The sequence below is a fragment of the Chanodichthys erythropterus genome, chromosome 4 (assembly GCF_024489055.1).
Source record: "Chanodichthys erythropterus isolate Z2021 chromosome 4, ASM2448905v1, whole genome shotgun sequence".
In the NCBI taxonomy this organism is placed as follows: domain Eukaryota; kingdom Metazoa; phylum Chordata; class Actinopteri; order Cypriniformes; family Xenocyprididae; genus Chanodichthys; species Chanodichthys erythropterus.
This window is the reverse complement of record NC_090224.1, coordinates 11,962,891-11,982,291: the sequence shown is the minus strand read 5'-3', so window position 1 is coordinate 11,982,291 and position 19,401 is coordinate 11,962,891. Positions and strand designations below refer to the sequence as shown.

The 19,401-nt window shown below is 37.1% G+C and overlaps 1 protein-coding gene across 7 annotated transcripts in view; it reads right to left on the bottom strand.

Moving 5' to 3' along the window:
* Nucleotides 1–1,028: 1,028 nt before the first annotated feature.
* The window catches only part of pde4dip (phosphodiesterase 4D interacting protein), a 74,975-nt gene continuing 56,602 nt past the window's right edge, over nucleotides 1,029–19,401 (bottom strand). For 3 of the 7 annotated variants that reach the window (XM_067384116.1, XM_067384110.1, XM_067384111.1), the window contains 16 exons: nucleotides 12,443–12,687; nucleotides 12,184–12,327; nucleotides 11,482–11,670; nucleotides 10,170–10,439; nucleotides 9,938–10,069; nucleotides 9,677–9,802; nucleotides 7,960–8,149; nucleotides 7,745–7,866; nucleotides 7,143–7,271; nucleotides 6,936–7,028; nucleotides 6,630–6,826; nucleotides 6,412–6,543; nucleotides 5,077–5,215; nucleotides 4,946–4,992; nucleotides 3,654–3,744; nucleotides 1,029–2,287 (listed from right to left, as the gene is read on the bottom strand). In XM_067384116.1, coding sequence (XP_067240217.1) covers nucleotides 2,097–2,287; nucleotides 3,654–3,744; nucleotides 4,946–4,992; nucleotides 5,077–5,215; nucleotides 6,412–6,543; nucleotides 6,630–6,826; nucleotides 6,936–7,028; nucleotides 7,143–7,271; nucleotides 7,745–7,866; nucleotides 7,960–8,149; nucleotides 9,677–9,802; nucleotides 9,938–10,069; nucleotides 10,170–10,439; nucleotides 11,482–11,670; nucleotides 12,184–12,327; nucleotides 12,443–12,687 — 2,437 coding nt within the window. In that variant the 3' untranslated portion in view covers nucleotides 1,029–2,096. Of the gene's footprint in view, nucleotides 2,288–3,653; nucleotides 3,745–4,616; nucleotides 4,684–4,945; nucleotides 4,993–5,076; nucleotides 5,216–6,411; nucleotides 6,544–6,629; nucleotides 6,827–6,935; nucleotides 7,029–7,142; nucleotides 7,272–7,744; nucleotides 7,867–7,959; nucleotides 8,150–9,676; nucleotides 9,803–9,937; nucleotides 10,070–10,169; nucleotides 10,440–11,481; nucleotides 11,671–12,183; nucleotides 12,328–12,442; nucleotides 12,688–19,401 lie in introns of all 7 variants that reach the window. The other 4 variants (XR_010894962.1, XM_067384112.1, XM_067384114.1 and 1 more) reach the window with 4 other exon arrangements.

Below are 19,401 nucleotides of genomic sequence, written 5' to 3'. Positions count from 1 at the left end.
GTACACATTATACTGGACAGTAAAGATGAATTCTTCCTGAAAAAAGCTTTCGATTGCTTCCTCGTTACTGATGTGGCTAATATACTTCATGCATCACTTAAAGGATTAGTTCACTTTCAAATGTAAATTAACCCAAGCTTTTTATCTAGCTTCCACCAGACCATCTTCCGCATTTAACATATGAAAAAAGTCTAAAACTCTTGCAGTTCAAAAGGCTTACGCTACATCCTACGCCTTCCCTATTCAACTTACGGAAAAAGTGTAACTGACGCGACGCCAGTTTACACTTTCTTTGTAACTTGAATACGGAAGGGGTCTAGCGGAAGCTAGGTATTTTACTTCATAACTTGTTAAATATGGATTTTTTTTAAACAAACGCATCAGGGTTTAATGAAGGCCTTCATTAACCCCCCCCAAATTTCATTTGAAAGTAAACTAATCCTTTAATGTGGAGCAGGTCTATTGTGCCATCTGCTGGTGTAAAGCGTATTATTAAGACTAATGTATTGAGAAAAGTGCTTCTATAGATAAAATGTCTAAATACAAAACCAAGACCCAAGAAATTGGACATTTGTTTGAAGAGGTGGAAAATATTGTTGTGTGCCAATAAGACAACTGAAGAAAGTATTATAAGAAATAAATATACAATAAGACGCATGTATGATTCCCTTTTTATTAAAATGTCCCTTTTGGTTTTGAGAGTTTCCTCCACACACTTTTTCCTGAAATACACATGCATTTTACTCTCTTCAACAATCCTCACTCAATGTACATTAATTTACAAAGGGAAATTTAAAATCAAATTGCATTGCTACCATTATTTTAAACAACTGACAGTCCAAAATTACAATCCTCTGAGAAATATTTGATTGTCATAAAACAATGAGTGCAGGTTGAACTGAAATGACCCATGGCTCTCCTTTGTCTCAGGAATTCATCATAACGTGTCCATGCCTGATGTATTGACAGAAGTAATCCGGACTCTCATAAACAAACACATAATATACAGAATAAACAAAATGGCACCAGTTCAGTTGACATATAGAGCAGAAACCCCAGGACTTCTCGCACTGTTGTGGAATACTGAAATACTGCACAGTGTAAAGTTAGGTGGTTCATGCAAGAGCAACAGGCTTTCTTTCAAATCCACATACAGATAGAGCAATAAAGCTATGCACATGTTTTGTAGCATTATGACCAGCCTCTCACAATGTACAATTTGTAAAATTGTCTGCAGTGTCTAACACAATAATAATTTAACTCTGTAATATTAACTTATTAACTTGAGATAATGTTTTACTTTAGTATTTTTGATCTCAAGGGAAACAATTTACAGACATAACAAATCTAAAACAAAAAAGTAAACAAAAACAAAATAACTGAAAACAAAATAAAAATAAACAAAGTAAATAAAAACAAACCAAATAAATGAAAACAAAACAAAAAACAAATCAAAAATGGTCCATCAAGAAAAGCTGATACAGCAAATAGGAATATAAAACACTTTTTTTTTTGGACCAAAAACCAAAAAATGACGTAAAAAAAAATTATCAATAATCTCCAGTATGAGAATTTATCTAAAACAGGAAAAAAGTTCAAATAAAAACTGTAAAAAAGAAAAAAAAAAAGATGGTCAGTGAAAAATAAAAAGGAAAAAATGTACAATAGGTTAGTTCATCAAAAGCAACAGACTCAAATTTTGGCAATAACAGAGAACAAACAAACAGATCTTGTATTTGGATATTCCAATTTCAAGACTACAGTAGCAGGCTGACAGAAAGATTATTGCACCATCGCTCTTCAGCTCGTCCCTGGGGTGACTTCCATTTACAGTGTAGCAGGTCTGGCTGGCAGCACAGTAGTATCATAATTGCACATTAATTGTGTTGCTGGTTCAATATAAACCCTAACACCAAACATAAAGATGTTACTTTGGTTAAAGACATGGATTGCCAATCCAAATGTTTATAATACTAAAAGCAACATTGAGAGCTTTTTGGTGGTTCTTATGTAGCAAATAAAACTGAATAACAGATCTACACATAATCCAGTACATCTAATGCATTTTATGGTGAAATAATATGACACTGATTCACTCAGAGACAGGGAGAGATAGCAGCACTCAGTCTGGAGTCTGTTCTGCAGGACACCTGTAGGAGGCGCTGTCTGTCACTCCCCTGTGCCGGCCATGAGGCGGTCATCACTTTGTGCTGATCCTGAGCATGAGGGGTCACGAAATTCCAACCAAGAGAGGAGGCGTATTTGAGGGAGGCTGTTGAGACCTCACCTGAACAAAGTGACAGGAATAGTCATTATAATGTTACATAACAAATCACTAATAATGCACTGTGCCATTAAAGGACAAAGCAAAGGTGATGTTTTAATTTAGATTACGCACCAACTGAATAAACAAAAGTTGGTTCTGTAGTTTCCCTCCAAGCCAAGAGAGGGCAGCATACTATGTGATGATTACTTTATTGTCAGGTCTAACTAGCCTCAGCTTATGTACAAAAATGGAAAGAGCTTTAAAATATATATACATATACATATATATATATATATATATATATATATATATATATATATATATATATATATATATATATATATATATATATATATATATATATTATTTGAAAGACTTGATTGACATGATCATTTCCCTTCTAAATGACTGGATTCCATTAATTTTATTTACCCATAATGCCACAAACTTCTGATTGATAGTGTTTTGTGTGTGACATAAAAGCTTCATTCATACTACAGGTGAAATCTTTTAGACACTATTCAAAGTGCAAGTTATACAACCATTCAAAATTTTGGAGAAAGTAAGATTTTTTTTTTTTTAATTATTATTCAAAGAAATCAACACTTTTATTCAGCAAGGACACATTAAATTGATCAAAAGTGACAGAGAACACATTTAAAATCTTTTCAAAAACAAACAAAAAAACTTTTAAACTGTCATTTATATATGTCCAGATTTTTACTGTCACTTCTGCAAATATTAATATAGAGCAGGTAGCTAGAAATCAGATTTCATGTGTTTAGCCTACAAAAAACTACAGAAGAGGATTAGGGCCAAGCAATAATAAAAAAAATAAAACCATCTCGAGATTAAAGTTGTTAAATTTTGAGAAAAAAGTCTAAATAAAATGTTGAGAATAAACTCGTTAAATTACGAGGAAAAAAATATTTAAATAAAAAAAAAAAAAAGTCGAGATAAAATGTTGAGAATAAAGTCGTTTAATTACGAGAAAAAAAGTCATTAAATTCCGAGAACAAATTCATTTTTCTCATAATTTAACGAATTTGTTCTCGTTATTTAATGACTTTTTTCTAGTAATTTAATGACTTTATTCTCAACATTTTATCTAGACTTTTTTCCCGAAATTTAACGAGATTTTTCTCGAAATTTAACAACTTTAATCTCGAGATAGTTTTATTTTTTTTATTATTGCTTGGCCCTAATCCTCTTCCATAAAAAACTGAACAAATTTTGATTGGATAAAAAAAAAAGATTTTTGGCTGCCTGAAAAAGTGATGGAAAAAAGCAGCTGGATGACACTTCATGCTGGTTGCGATAGATTGGGTCAGGCATGCATGTGTTGCTAGACAAACACATACACACTAACACACACTTATACCAGTACCTCTATCAGACCAAGAAGAAGTGGATGGAACCGAATAGAAGGATGAAGGGAGAGGGGTACAGCCTAGAGAGGCAATCTTGAGTTCATTCTTCTGGAATAACTCAGAAGACATAGAGATACAGGGGAGAAGGAAAATAACCCAGTGAGAAAGAGCCGGAGATAGAGCCTTTAATAGCTAGCAATCGTCTGATTTTTGGTTTTGCTCCTTTGATGAAAACATCTATTCAGCTAAAAACTATGTTGAGATGCTAAAAAAAACAATTGGGCTACACCAGTGGTGTCTGGTGGAAAATTTTCAAGGCAGGGCTGCAGTTATTGGACAATTCCAGCAAACATCCCATTATGATGCAATTTTCTACAAGCTTTAAAAAAAAAATATATATATATATATATATATATATAATAATAATTTCACAATGTATGTATACACTGCAACAGCAAAAACTGAGGAAAAAATGAATGTTACATTTGTTTAGAGCTTTTTCATATATAACTACAAGTCAATGTGCGATACCAAACAGGACCACATGGAGATTCCAGCCGTCACCTTGACTTGACTGCATATATACACTACACAGATCCATTCAGAATTACTTAACACAACAAAATACAGTGATCTGAGTCGACAGCATCAGTGAACAGTTCTGTCAGAGCGAGTGTTTGAGTCTGTGCTTGGAGTGTCTGATGTTCATATGTACATAAACACCACTGACCCTCGCAAACTCCTCAAAAACATACTTCTTAGGCGAGCATCCATTAGAAAACACTCGACCATATTGAAATGTGCTCATGTCTTTACCTTGATTACAATCATCATCCATCAAAACTTTACTAGCAAGACACTGGTTTGCTTTATCCAGCCCCTAGTCCTGACTTTAGCAGTGGCTCGCTATGGGTGATAAAATAATCTCTCTTTTCGCATTAGAATTGAGGACACTTGATAGGCTAAATTTTATGTCATACCTTGAATACTTGAATTTGCTATTGTGCTACGCAGACCTGCCTTCTGTGGGCAATTATCACCCCAGAGCTAAACTTGAGACATGTGGACAAGAAGAGGGGACATATAGGGAAAGCATATATTTTGTACAGATGATTTTCTATCATATCAATATCAAATTTATATGATTAATTATAATAATTGTGTGTGGTTCAGGGAGGGCAGCACCTTAGGCCCTCTATTGGCCAGCAGCCAATGGGCTACACTTTGGGTGTGCGACCAACATTTTACAAAAAGAAACATGCTTGAGGTTGTAAAAGAGATGCATGTATGAATGGTAGAAAAAGCTCACCTCTAGGTTTGAGCGAGCTTGTTTCAACACATCCCGCGTTCTTGACACTGGAAAAAAACAAAAACAGTGAAGAGAAGAGAAGAACAATAAACATGAACAAAGATAATAGAAAATAGAAGAGAGTCGCTCACGTTGATTGACAATGAATTGCTCCATGTTGTCTTTAGTGCGACTGGAGGTCTTTAGATTCTCCATTGTGTCCCTGAGAAGCTGCTCTTGCTCCGACAACTTGCGCCTCAATGCGACAACCTCTTTTCTCAAAGACTGCTCCTGCACAAACAATTAAAAAAAAAAAACCTTTAGCATTACACCAATAACTGACATTCAAATAGGTTTTTATTAAAGGTGCTGTAGAATGTCTTTTTAAAAGATATAAATCTAAGGTGTCTCCTGAATGTGTCTGTGAAGTTTCAGGTCAAAATACCCCATAGATTTTTTTCATTAATTTTTTTTAACTGCCTATTTTGAGCCAAAATTATATATGCACCGATTCCTTGCGCGACCCCTTTAAATCTCTTGCTCTCCCGCCTCCGGAGCTCGAGCTTGCCTTAAACAGCATAAACAAAGTTAATATATCACACAGTTAATATAACCCTCAAAATGGATCTTTACAAAGTGTTCGTCATGCAGCATGTCTAATCGCACAAGTACAGTGTTTATTTGGATGTTTACATTTGATTTTGAACAAGTTTGATAGTGCTCCGTGGCTAAAGCTAACATTACACACTGTTGGAGAGATTTATAAAGAATGAAGTTGTATTTATGAATTATACAGACTGCAAATGTTTAAAAAATGAAAATATCGACAGTCTCGTCTCCGTGAATATACTAATAAACAATGGTAACTTTAACAACATTTAACAGTACATTAGCAACATGCTAACGAAACATTTAGAAAGACAATTTACAAATATCACTAAAAATATCATGATATCATGGATCATGTCAGTTATTATTGCTCCATCTGCCATTTTTCACTGTTGTTCTTGCTTGCTTACCTAGTCTGATGATTCAGCTGTGCAGATCCAGACGTTTATACTGGCTGCCCTTGTGTAATGCCTTGAACATGAGCTGGCATATGCAAATAATGGGGGGCGTACATATTAATGAGCCCAACTGTTACGTAACAGTCGGTGTTATGTTGAGATTCGCCTGTTCTTCGAAGGTCTTTTAAACAAATGAGATTTATATAAGAAGGAGGAAACAATGGAGTTTGAGACCAACTGTAAGTCATTTCCATGTACTGAATTCTTGTTATTTAACTATGCCAAGATCAATTCAATTTTTAATTCTAGGGCACCTTTAATGGTTTAATCAAGTAAAGGAGCATTCCTGAATTCATTTTCTGTTGCTGTTGGTGTGAATTTCACATGTGATGTCACATACAGTAGGAGCACAAAAGTAGGTAGTGTTTCCAAGACTTATACATGATAACTGAAATGTTTACTTTCTAAGTGCTTTCTGACCTTTTTAAGCTGCTGGGCCGAGGCGTCAGTGCTGGGCAGAGCCGCCCTCCAGAACATTCTTAAGAGAGAGCTTGTCTCCTCCAGAATCTGCTTCAGTGTCTTTGTGCTGGCATGCAAGTTCCTCACATAACCCTGCAGAGAGAGAGACTGCGCATGAGTAACATTTCATTTGGAGTTCCCCTAGCATCACATCAGCCTTTCATCTTAAATACACTGACCTCTGGCAGGTCATGCGATTCTGTGCTGGACTGCAGTGCCACCTCCATTTTGCAGATAACCACCTTCCCCTCCAGTAGCTGCTGCTGAAGGGCACAGAAGTCATCTACGTGACCAATCATATGACGCCCTGTCCTGCAGGCGAAGGAGCCGTCAGGGGCCTCAGCTTCCAGTTCCTCAGCAGCAGACTTTGGCGAGTCTAATCAGAAGATGTGCATTGATTAATTAGTTTTCTGTGACTCACACTCAGTTGAGTGAGGTTTATCTCTTATATAAAGCATCAAATGTGTTTTATATAAGACTCTTACCACTAGCAGAAGACTTTGGGTCATCTGGTTCCACGGCTGGCGAAGCAGGGCTTGAGAACCCTGTATCTCGAACGGGGGGAGATGGTGATTGGTCTACAGCAGATGGTGAGACCAAGGTCAATGGAAATATTATAAACATGTCACAATGAATCCGCAAATGTGTTTTAAATCATGATAAACTTCTTATACTGTAATTAGTTAACTCACCGTGGAATAGCTGTTTTCTGGCTGAGAGGCGAGGCATACACTGGTCCAGCCTCTCTCTCAACTGCTGCTCCAACAAAGGTATTTTAGACTCTCGCTCATGTAGGTCAAAGGTCAAATTAAATCCTGACCCTAGAGTAGTAGAGGGCACAATATATCAGTACATCAATGTTAAATAACTTTTTAATACTCTGTTTATTAGGGTGTAAAGACATATCCCTTACGGAAAAACTACATGAATTTCCCATCTTTCTATATGTGATCTCATGGATTTCACATGGGAACTGCTCCAAAACGACATTTCCCATGTGCAAAGTATGTGTTTCACATGTGCAATTTATGTGGTTATTCAGTAAACTACTATTTAATAAAAAAAAAAAAAAGTTTTTTCTCTGCTGTACCAAAAACATATAGGCCCATGACTTAAAAACCGAGGTACATACCGAACCGCCATTTTTGTGTACTTTTACACCCCTACAGTTTATACAATCATCAATTTGGTCAACCTATCCTGAATCTAAAGAATTAATCCCTGAGTCCTGGATGCACACTGCAATAGTTGCAAACAAAAAGTTCAGTAATTTTGCTTCACGAGTTTCTCTTACCTGTGTTGCTCTCAGTAGTGCCACAGACTCTCTGATACACCTGTAGTTCACACTGCAGTGTGTGCACTAGACACTGACACTCACTCAACTGCTGCTGGAGAACATTCACTTCATGCTGTAGCCTGTTCACAGATGTATGCACATACATATTATTCAAAGCAGTCTGACACATTTTTGTTGAGGGCACAAAGAGTCACTGTAGACTGACACTGTACCTGGTGCTGTTGTCCAGGCTGTTCTGTTTGTCTTGTTTGAGGTGTTGTACTGCCTGAGCCTGCTCTCTAATCTGAGCTTGCAGCTGCCTGCATTGATCCGCCCACCTGCCCGCCTCTAGCTCCGCCTGCTTTAACTGGCCACGCCCAGACAGAACCACTTCTCTCAGCCGCTCCATCTCTTTACTGCCATCTGCACATGAATGAAAAACATCTCAGGAGATATTGGCTACATTTGTGATACTTAAAGGCACAATATGTCATTTTTCACCGCTAGAGGTCGCTTATTCAAAACAAAGGCGTAGCTTCATGAGGGCTTGTTGTCATCATGTCTACAGCTGGTGGAAAAGAATCCAATGGGACTTGGGCAGAAATCATATTCATGGATGAGCTAATGTATTAAAGATTTATTAACATTACTGTAGTATGAAGCAGGGTGTGGCTGATAGCCACTGGAGCGGAACGAGGCTGTTAATTGGAGAAAAGCATGACACACGGCTCGAGAGCAATGGAGCTTTTATTATGCCATTTCCGCTTCTTCCGGTCAAACGTATGTGGGGTAATGCAGCTCTGTTTGATCATATTACATTTGTGTGTTTAAAGTTGTTATAATGCTACTATGAGACACTTGTTGCACACTGCAGTAAGCTAGATCGATATTAGGCATGGTAAAATATGGTACTCGCGGTAAATCAAGAAAACGAGATTTAAACAAAAAGACTTACTATTTTGAGCTATATAACAATGATTATTTTTTTATCGATGAATGTATCCAAACAGTTGCTCACCTGATTAATAAAACAAATAATATATTAAAGCGTGTTTCCATGGTTTCTACAAAATAAAAACGGAAATCGGGGGTAATGCGGGTATAAGGCAACGCACAGACACGGTTTGTGTATTTGTTAAAATTGCTAATTTCTCTGGATTCAATTATTCTTGGAAACATTTAGGATAATGCAAATACACAAGTCAACAAAATATATAATATATATTGTTCTACTGTTTTGTGGATATTTTAATCCAAAAATATTACATATTGTGCCTTTAAAATAAATTAAATGACAACTGAAATAGAATTTTTTAAAATTTAAAAATATTTAAAATTGCCAAGTCAACATTTCTCATTTTCATTTACCTTAACTTGATGTACTAAAATAACTAAAACATTAAATATTAACAAAAACTATAATGTTACCTCAAAGATACTAAAATAACACTGGTTCAGAATAGCATACTACTATCCTAATCATATTGGAATACTTAATAGTGTACTGTAGTGCAATACCTGTATAAAATATGTATATACTGTGCACAGAATGCAATAAAAATCCAGATTACATGATACATTTGGCAAAATGTGCCAAATACAACAGAGCTTCCTGCATGGGATACTGTATCCCACAATGCAATGCGCTCGACTTGAGTATTATCTGATGTCTTTAGATATAATCTCTGCCAAAATGTTAAACACGTCCTTACTCAAAATTATATTAAAAATGCAAAATAACGCTTTTTAATTTCCAAAGATGCTAACTAAAATTTAACATGAAAAACTGCCTATGCAGTGTATACTGTGCAGTACTCAGTATGCACTACGCTACTATTCCATTGCGAACACTGACAAGTATTATGCTTGCTTACTTACTCTTAATATATTAAAGTTGCTAACAAGTTACTGCTAACATTCCTTATGAATATAGTAGGACTAAGATCTTACCTGTCCTGGCCTGTTGGAGTTGGTTCTGCAGGGCGTGATTTTCCTCTTTCAGCAATCGAATCTCATTGGACAGCTGATTGACAGAATCAAGGCCTTGGATATAGATGTTAGTGGGTGCTCCTCCTCCTAGTGAAAAGTAGGCAGAAATATAGATACATTTGAAACTTATATAAAATATATAATCAAAAATATTACGGTTTACAGCCAAAACACCCTGTTGGACTTTCTGACTGGATGAATGTGATTGCCTAAGTCTCTGACCTCCATTTCGCACAGAGGAGGCCAGTCTCTCCTCCAGCTGTTGTCTCAGACGGTCATTGGTCTGGATAGAATCTTCTAGACGCCGTCGGAGAGTGCGAATTTCCCTAAGGTGCTCTTCCATCAAGTCTGCACCTGAAGTATATTATAAAAACAGCATGATAAGCTCACCAAAATATATAAAAACAACATATTAGCATTAGAATTAACTATGTGTTCTCCACAGCTGGAGCACCTGTATGGCCTGACTGATATCCTGAAGAACCAGAGGACACGTCTCCATAAACGCCTGGTCTTAAAGGTCTTGGGCCATACATCATATCCCACATTGCACTGCTCTCCAGAAGGCTTGACCCTGATTTCATAGCAGGACTGGTGTGCCTGCTGCTGACAGGTGACTGTTCAAAGGCATGATGGGATAGTGGGTGTAAACTGCTATGGTCAAGCTGAGCATGGGATCCAAGTGGAAATGCAGGAAGGGGTTTGATCTGAGGACCATGGTAGCCTGTACCGGGATAAAAAAAAACAAATATTAATAGAGAGAATGTAAACTGTGAGAATATACATATTACTCAAAGCGTTTAGGGTCTATGAGATTTTTTGTAATGTTTTTAAAATAAGTCTTGTATGCTCACCAAGGCTGCATTTATTTGAATAAAAATACAGTAAAAACATTAATATTGATAAATATTACTGAATATGAGAAAATAACTGTTTTCTATTTTAATATATGTTAATATATTACATTATATCAGTTATCAGTGTCACATGATCCTTCAGAAATCATTCTAATATGCTGATTTGCATCTCAAGAAATATTCCTTATTATCAATGTTGAAAACAGTTTTGCTGCTTACTATTTTTGTGGAAACCTTTTTTATAATAGTTTTTCTTTGTAACAATGTAAAAGACTTTACTGTTTACTTCTGATCAATTTAATGCACCCTTGCTGAATAAAAGTATTTAAAAAAAAATCTTACTAACCCCAAACTTTTGAATGGTAGTGCACATAATTATATAGCAAATGCAGGTTAAAAAAAAGAAGATGCAAATGTGAGTGAAGCTACCTCACAGTGAATGATCTCAGTAATTTGTGAAAATTTAAGTGAGAGAAATAAAATTTTGCATGCCATCTATTTTTCTTAGACCATTAATAAATAATTCCTTAAGGCATAAATCTAACCAAATGTAATGAGGTCTATGCTTATAACAAGAAAAGTAAGATAAATAATTTGAATTTACAATATATCCTCTAAAAATAAGACTTTATTATCTTGCACAATTTCTTCAATTCAGTCTTTTATAGAGGATGTTTAGATATTTTTATTAGAAAAATACAGATTGAGAAAAAAAAAATTGCATGCGTATTAGTGAGTCAACATTTACCGTTTGCATAATGCAACAATACATTTTCAAGTCTGACTGACAAAAAGTTAACATCAAAATCTGATTTTCTATTTGGAAAAAGCATTATTCTAGTCAAGAAGATTCAGTGATGGAATTAGTATGAATTAGTCTGTGCCACACACACTCAGATGCAGGCTCACTGTTTCCAAGCTGTTTCTGGAGCATTTGAAGCTCTTGGTGAACTTCTGCCAGTGAGAATCCCCCACCATAAGGGTGACGGGATCTCAAGGGACGAGTTTGAGGGTCAAACACAGATGGAGAGGACATTTGAGGACAGTGGAGGGAGGTGGAGAAAGAAATGGAGCTGGACAGAGGTACAGTAGAGAGGCCTGATAGGAGGACACAGAGAAAGAGCTACAGATACTTCATTGTGTGAAACTTTTGCTGGCCTATAGAACAAACGAAACCTTTTCATATATTATTAATTAAAAACAACACACTACCGTTCAAAAGTTTTTTTTTTTTTAGGTATGATTTTTTTAATGTTTTTTGAAAGAAGTCTTGTGTCACATGATCCTTCAGAAATCATTCTAATGCTGATTTGGTGCTCGAGAAATATTTCTTCTTATTATCAATGTTGAAAATACTGCATAATATTTTTTGTGGAAACCTTTATACCTTTTTGTTTCAGGATTCTTTGATTAATAAAAATTTCAGAAGAATGGGATGCCGTTACTGCATTTAATGCATCCTTGCTGGAAAAAAGTATTAATTTCTTCTTTTTTAAATAGTCATACTGAAGCCTCACTTTTGAACGGTAGTGTACATTGTGATAAAATAACATTGTTATGAGAGACACTAAAAAGGGCATGTGTGGTTTTGTATCCTCTCACTCTTCCTACCTGTCTGGGCCTGGGTTTCCATTGGCCTGTGTGGTGTGCAGTGTGTGCTGGGACAGGTGTTGGAAGACTGGTGGCTGTGAGAGGAAGTAATAGATGGAGGATTGGATGGATGTAATGAGGCTGAGCCTCTATGAATGTGTGAATCTGAAACAAAACAGACGGACAATGAAAAGAGGTGGATGAGAAGCTAATCTGAATATGATAACGTGGGGGAAAACATGATAAAATGCACAAACATGATGATAATAAAGTCAAAAACCTGTGGCACTTCTTGCTGCCTCCTCTTGGCCATATTCACTGGCAGCATCTAGTTCGGAGCACAGCTCTAGATCCTCATTGGTTGAGCCGTGGTCATCTGACACAAAAGAGGTCCTGTCTGATTGGTCTGTGGCCACAGAGAGGGCATGGCTGCTAGTAGGTGTATCCGATCGTGGTTGTTGCTGGTCAAGTTTGGAGCGTAGGGACTCGATGAGTTTGTCTTTTTGTTGTAGCTCCTTGCTCAGCCTAAGAACATACAAAAATTACATTTTACATTGGTAGTATTTAATATTAAGCTAATCGTCTGCCATGAGATGACAGTGAGGGACCACTGTATGTCTGTAAGCCATTCAGAAGATATTTGATGATTAACGTACAGTTATGAGAAGCAGTGACTTTGGACTAATCAGATATCACAGTGGGTGGGGCTACCCAGCTGCAGAAACAGAAGCCAAGTGATCATCAAAATATCCCGCTGCTTGTTGCAGCTGAGGCTAGTTATGATGATTAGGACAAAAGCAAGCATGGAGCACAATCTGCAAACAATAAATATATAACTATATTTTCAGAATATGAGCAAAATAAGCATTCTTTTCATTGCTTTTCATTCAATACACAAGTAAATGCTTCCGCTATTTCCCACTTACGATTACTTTTGTTAATGTGCCACCCACATGTGATGAAGAGATTGTGTTGTGCTTCTCCTCTCCTGTAAGTCAAATTTGCTCAATGAATAAATGTAAACGTCAGGTTCTGATAAAAGTGAGTTTTGGGTTTATTATGCTTATGTGGATTCAAATTAAGTGTGTTGTACATGCAAATTGTCACCATATTCTGTTTGGCACATGCCAGGTGTGTCCCGCATGTAGGGCATTAGGCTAATTTTGTACCCACAATTCGTTCTAAGCTGGATTAATTAAGACAGGCCTGTTTTTGTTCTGTTAGAGTCAAAACACACACACACAGAGTATATTCTAGACCCTAACCATCACAGAAAGCTTTTGCATTTTTAATTAAAAAAAAAAAAAAAAACATCACTTAGTATGATTTATAAGCTGTTTTCCTCATGGGGACCAAAAAAATGTCCCCACAAGGTCAATTATTTTGGATATTGGAGACATTTTGTCCAAATAACATTGGGTAAACATGAAACACCGCCCCTCCCACACACATCATGTTTTATGGGGAATTTCTATAGACAATGTACTGTACAAACTGTATATTCTATTCACAAACCCTACCCTAAACAGAACCCTTGCAGAAAACTTTCTGCATTTTTACATAAAAAACCCAAAACATATTGAGGGATTTTCAAGCTGCTTTCCTCATGGGGACCACAAAAAAAAAGTCCACACATGGTCAAAAATGTCACGTTTTACTGTCCTCGAAGTGACATTTGGTCACTTAGGGTTTACCCAGATCACACACTCACACACACACACACACACACACACACACACACACAGTTACACAGTGTGTGCCATCTATCTCACACGTGCTCCATCTCCAAATCACTTATGCTTTAATTATACAGACACACAATCATATGCACCAAAGTTTAACACCACCAACAGTTACGTCTTACATAATATCTAACAAAATTCATTGCACTGACATTTTAAGGTCAATTTACACTGCACCGACTGAAGCCGATCAATGCAGACAATCACCAGATTACACTACGTCAGCTCTCAGATATTCCACGACCCAACATGCACTGATTCAACATGTTCAATTTGGCGAAAACACACTCCGACAGACGTAACAGACGCCGACAAGGCTAACACATTGATCTGACAAAACCTGATGAAGAGTCTGTTGCCGTCTGTCGCCGCAGCGTGAAGTATTTCTTCTATTCCACACACCTAGCAACTTCTTCAGAAGCTAAAGACCTAGTAAGCCGCCTTACTGTCTACATAGGCACCTGTCATCCTAACAGAAATGGAACCCCATAAGAGATTTTTTTAACACTACATAGGCACCAAATAGACCTCAATGCACAGGAAACATAACAAAATGTTTTTTTACTCTATTCAGCAAGGATGCATTAAATTGATCAAAAGTTAAACTTAAGACCTTTAAAATGTTACAAATATTTTCATTTCAAATAAATGCTGTTCTTTTGAACTTTATGGCCATGAAATAATTCTGAAAATTTGTAGCAGTTTCTACTGCTTTTTGTCTTCACAAAAATATTAAGCAGCACAACTGTTTGAATATTGATAATATATGTTTCTTAAGCACCAAATCTGCATATTAGAATGATCTCCGAAGGACCATGTGACACTGAAGACTGGAGTAACAGCTGATAAAAAAAACTGTTATTAAATATCGCAATAATATATTTCACAAAATTACTGTTTTACTGTATTTTTGATTAAATAAATGCCATGGTGAGCATAAGAGACTTTCAAAAACATTACAGTTCAAAAGTTTGGGGATAGTAAGATTAGACTACACAAGCACAATTTTTGGTTTTATATAGTTTACAAAATTATTTACACATGTAAAACACCTTGAAGCTCTTACTTCTCAATCTGTCTGTGCAAGGTTCTTCTTTCCCTTTCTGTCTGCTTCTTGACAATAGCCAACTCTCTCTTCTGTACCTGCCATTCCCACAGAGAGAAGGAGAAGAGGGAGTCACGATACAGGGGGCTGCTTTTGGACAGCATGTTCTTCCAAAGTGGAGCCATGGCCCCCCGCCCAGCCTGACCCCTTATGCTCCCTTGAGGCTTGGTCACTGCCACTTCATCCTGACTTTCCAAACTCACGGCTGGCTGGGAAACACAGAGGAGCAGATCAGGGGCTGCATTACTGGCAGCCGGTGTAGCGCCTGTCAACTGGGTCTCCGTGGTAACTGGGCTGCGATCATTCGTGTGACGAAGGAAGGGGGGTTTGCCCAGATTGAGAGTAGTGATGGGGGAGGAGTTGGGAATTCTCCAGCAGGCAGTTGGGTGAAGAGCAAAGCGATTCCCGAGATTACACTAAACGCTGTTTATTCCCAAACACAATGGAGAGTTTTAATACATCCACATAATGCAAAAATACCAACTGTTGTGACATCCAATATAGTCTTACCAAAACTTCTCTTCTTTTTCAAGTCCTTCCTGGACTATAGGAACAGATCAAACACATCCTTGAGGAACTAATAATCACAAAGCCAACCTGAAATTCCTGAAGTCTCGATTTCAAAGAAACAAAAGCCCCTGATGTTGACTGTTCAGTAAGTCCTTCTTCTCAGAGACCAGTGCTTTTCTATTTATTCCCAAAAGAGGAAAAGGGTAATCGGTATATCTTCCTGAAACGTAACGTCCTTCCTCATGAGCTCTCAAACACAACAAACCCTCATGGTGAAGTGTGCGTGTATGTGTGGTCCTTGCCGTTGGGCTGATGTGTTCCTCTGCGCATAAACAGGGTGCTTCAGTCAAAAGAGACACATCTGTGTTCCAATAAACAAATATAAAGCATATCCAGACTATTAAATGCTTATAAAATTAGGAAACCTAAAAAAATGCCTCTTGTAAATCATCACAACATTGATTTTGGTAAAAGTTCCTTCTTTTTCTGTATGGTTTCGTATCCATAACCATCCAAATGAAGACATACGAAAAAGGAAAATGTGACGATATTCTGTCGTCCCTCCTCTTTTGGCATTCAGTCACACTGTTCTTTCACATGGCCTCGGATGTGGTCTTCTTCCACCATCTTCTCATCTTTCTCGCTCTCTTTCTCTGTCAGCTTTAGCTGCCTCTGACCTATTTCACTCATGAGGTTTTAATAACTTAACCTGATTAGCGCTGAAGTCAACACCCAATCCAGAGACGGGTAGTCACAGCACAGCTACCAACCATGACAGCTCTGTCCCAGGGCAAATGTTCTCAAGAGGACACGAAAACACACATAAAACACTTAGGACATCAAACCGATGCAAATCCCCTCCGTTTTCACTCAATTACAAGCTCCAGCTAAATGAGCCGACTGGCAACAAAATACGGTTAAGTCCAGCCGTGCATCTGGTTGGCCATCTGCGCACCCTTTCACTCTCTTTCACCTCATTAAAGGCTGCAATATTAGAGACAAACAGAGACATTTCCAGAAGGAGATTACACACTGGATATGATCCTTTTCTGGCTGTGAGCTTCCATTATGAAATAAGGGACAAGGAGGTGACATGCTCTACCAGATTGACAAAGATGGCTCTAAACTGCAATTAAAGCCATTATGAAGACGACAGATCCCCTGTGATTTAAGAAGTCAACTGTATTATTAGTTAAATGGTCCCTCGGAAATGATTCATGGTTTGGTGCAGTAGGGAAGGGAATCATAAAGAACTTAATGGTTCCGTTTCCGGTTCCGATTCCTCTTAACAATATATTAAAAAAAACAAAGCAAAAATACATGTTAATATATTTCATTCATTTACTCATAATGTGCATAAGCATTAACTACACATTGTCATTTGAACAGCCAGTAAGTAACTACAGTGATTTAAGTCTCACAGTTAGCTAAAGTGATTGATTCACTAAAAGAACTGACTCATTAAAGTCATTTGTTCTATAATCTGACAGCTCTGATTGTGTGTATGTGTTTGATTCACTAAAAAGAACAAGTTGATAAGAGTCATTCGTTTGGAAATCAGACTACATTGGTTGGATTATACTGGTTACGCTGCATGTTTATAAATCACTACAAAGAATCAACTCATGAGTCATTTCAACTCATTTGCGAATCAGACTACACTCCCAGGTAACAAATTTTTGGTTCTGGAAACGTTCCCAGAACAGACATCCTAACCTTTTCTGTTGATTAGCCAGGCAAGTTCTTTACGTAAATAGAACGTTCCCTGTTAGTTTGGAGAACTTTCCCCTAACCTTCCCAGAACGTTCCCGGAACGTTCCCTGAACCTCTTTACTCCAATATAATTTGGCCTGCAGTATATCAGTAATCATCCAGCACTCCCAGCTGCATCCCAGCTATTTGTATTGTATAATTTTGATTCACTAAAAAGAATCAGTATATAAGAGTCAATCATTCAGAAATTCAGTACTACTGTAAATTCAGTAGCGGTGTTGCAGCACCACTGAATGAATAGTGTAGGAAACTTTATATATTTTTGTATGGTGTTCCATTTGTATCTGTAGAAAATTGAATGTGCGAAACCTGTTAACACAACCGAATCTTGTTCACATCTGATATTTAAAAATAAATAAATAAATAAATATATTATATATATATATATATATATATATATATATATATATATATATATATATATATATATATAGATTTTTTTTTTTTTTTAAATTAACCACTTGTTGGTCACCAGAAATATTTCAAAAGAAATACTGTTCCTCTGATGTCTAGTGGTTGTCTCTTAATTCTCTTCAAATTAAGACCATCTCTTCAACTAACCCATCCAGCAAAGCAATCAATCCTAGCTTTGGATAACTCGGAATGCCTCCAGACACAGTGGGTTGCATGTGGATACACACAAAAAAATGCAAAAGGATGCAGGAGAGCTCAATTCCACCAGACATGAGAGCAACGACCAAGTCTTTCTCATAATCAGGTCAATCCATCTAGATGTTCCAGCAGAAACTTCAAAAATATTGATATTTTTTAAATATATTGCCAAAAAAATCTCTCTGCCATAGCGTTTGATGTACAAACACAGATGATTCTGTTCACAGGCAGACAGTGCAGATCTTCCCAGCTCATGCACGCTCACCCGCTAACTACCGCTCAACACAATGCATGATGGTGTAAGGGAAAGAAAAATAAGGGTCATTTCCTGTAGGGGAATGGGGGCATGAATTCTGCTAAAAAGTCCCATGAGTTCTAAACATTTCAGAGATGCCCTAGAACTAGCAGTGACATTATGTAGCAAGCTTCTGACAGTTCACATTAGCATTAGTGTACAGCATCGCTTAACTGGCCTGCGGGCAAAGTCAAATAAGTCCACTCCAGTGCTCGTGAAAGAGTAGAATGAAGTCAGTGAGTTACAGATGGAGGTGTTGGGGAAGCGATTATGAAAGAAAAGAGGAATAGAAACAGAAAAGAAATAAAGACTACCGAAATCAAATACCTTAAACAACCTCTTAATATTAAAAGGTCACGTTAACAGATTTAAAGGGCACCTATTATGCCCCTTTTTACAAGATGTAATATTGGTCTTGGGTGTCCCCAGAATGTATTTGTGAAGTTTCAGCACAAAATACCCCACAGTTAATTTATTTTAACCATTTGAAAATGTCATTTTTGGGGCCTGTTTTAAAAAGAGCTGTTTTGGTGTGTACCACCTTAAATATAAATGAGCTGCATATCCCCGCCCTGCCTTTGGATGTGGGCGTAACTTGCAATAAACAGTCGGTAGAAGCAGAATGGCTGAGAATGAGAGACCCGCTGTTTTGTATGGCATTTAGCCGTACACGTTTGAACCGGAATCAGACTCAGATGATGAAGAGACTCCGGCAGAAGAAACACAATTGAGAATGGAGCAGGACGTCTCTGAATGGTTATTTGATACATTTATGTACTTACAGAGTTTTAATCGCGTCCCCTTTGCAATTATGGATGTGCAACACACACACACACTGTGATAACGTTCGCACAATTTTTTGAAACTATAAACACAAATACTGTGATAACGTTTGCTAAGTACGTTAGATACACACTATACAAACAAGGTTTAAATTATATACACAGACATTCTACGACGACGACAACAACTTTAGACGCATTTGTTATTGAATTGGCTGACATCGACTGAAATGACTATTTGCTCAAAAAACATTAAATACACTTACTTCTTCTGGAGGTGACGTTGGATCGCGAACAGTAGGCAACGATCCACACTTGAGGATTAACTTTGAAGCAAGACGTGCTTTGAATTGACCTTCGTTCTCAAAACAGTCAGTCAAAAAATGATTCACGCAAACATAAACGTATTTTGGAATTTTG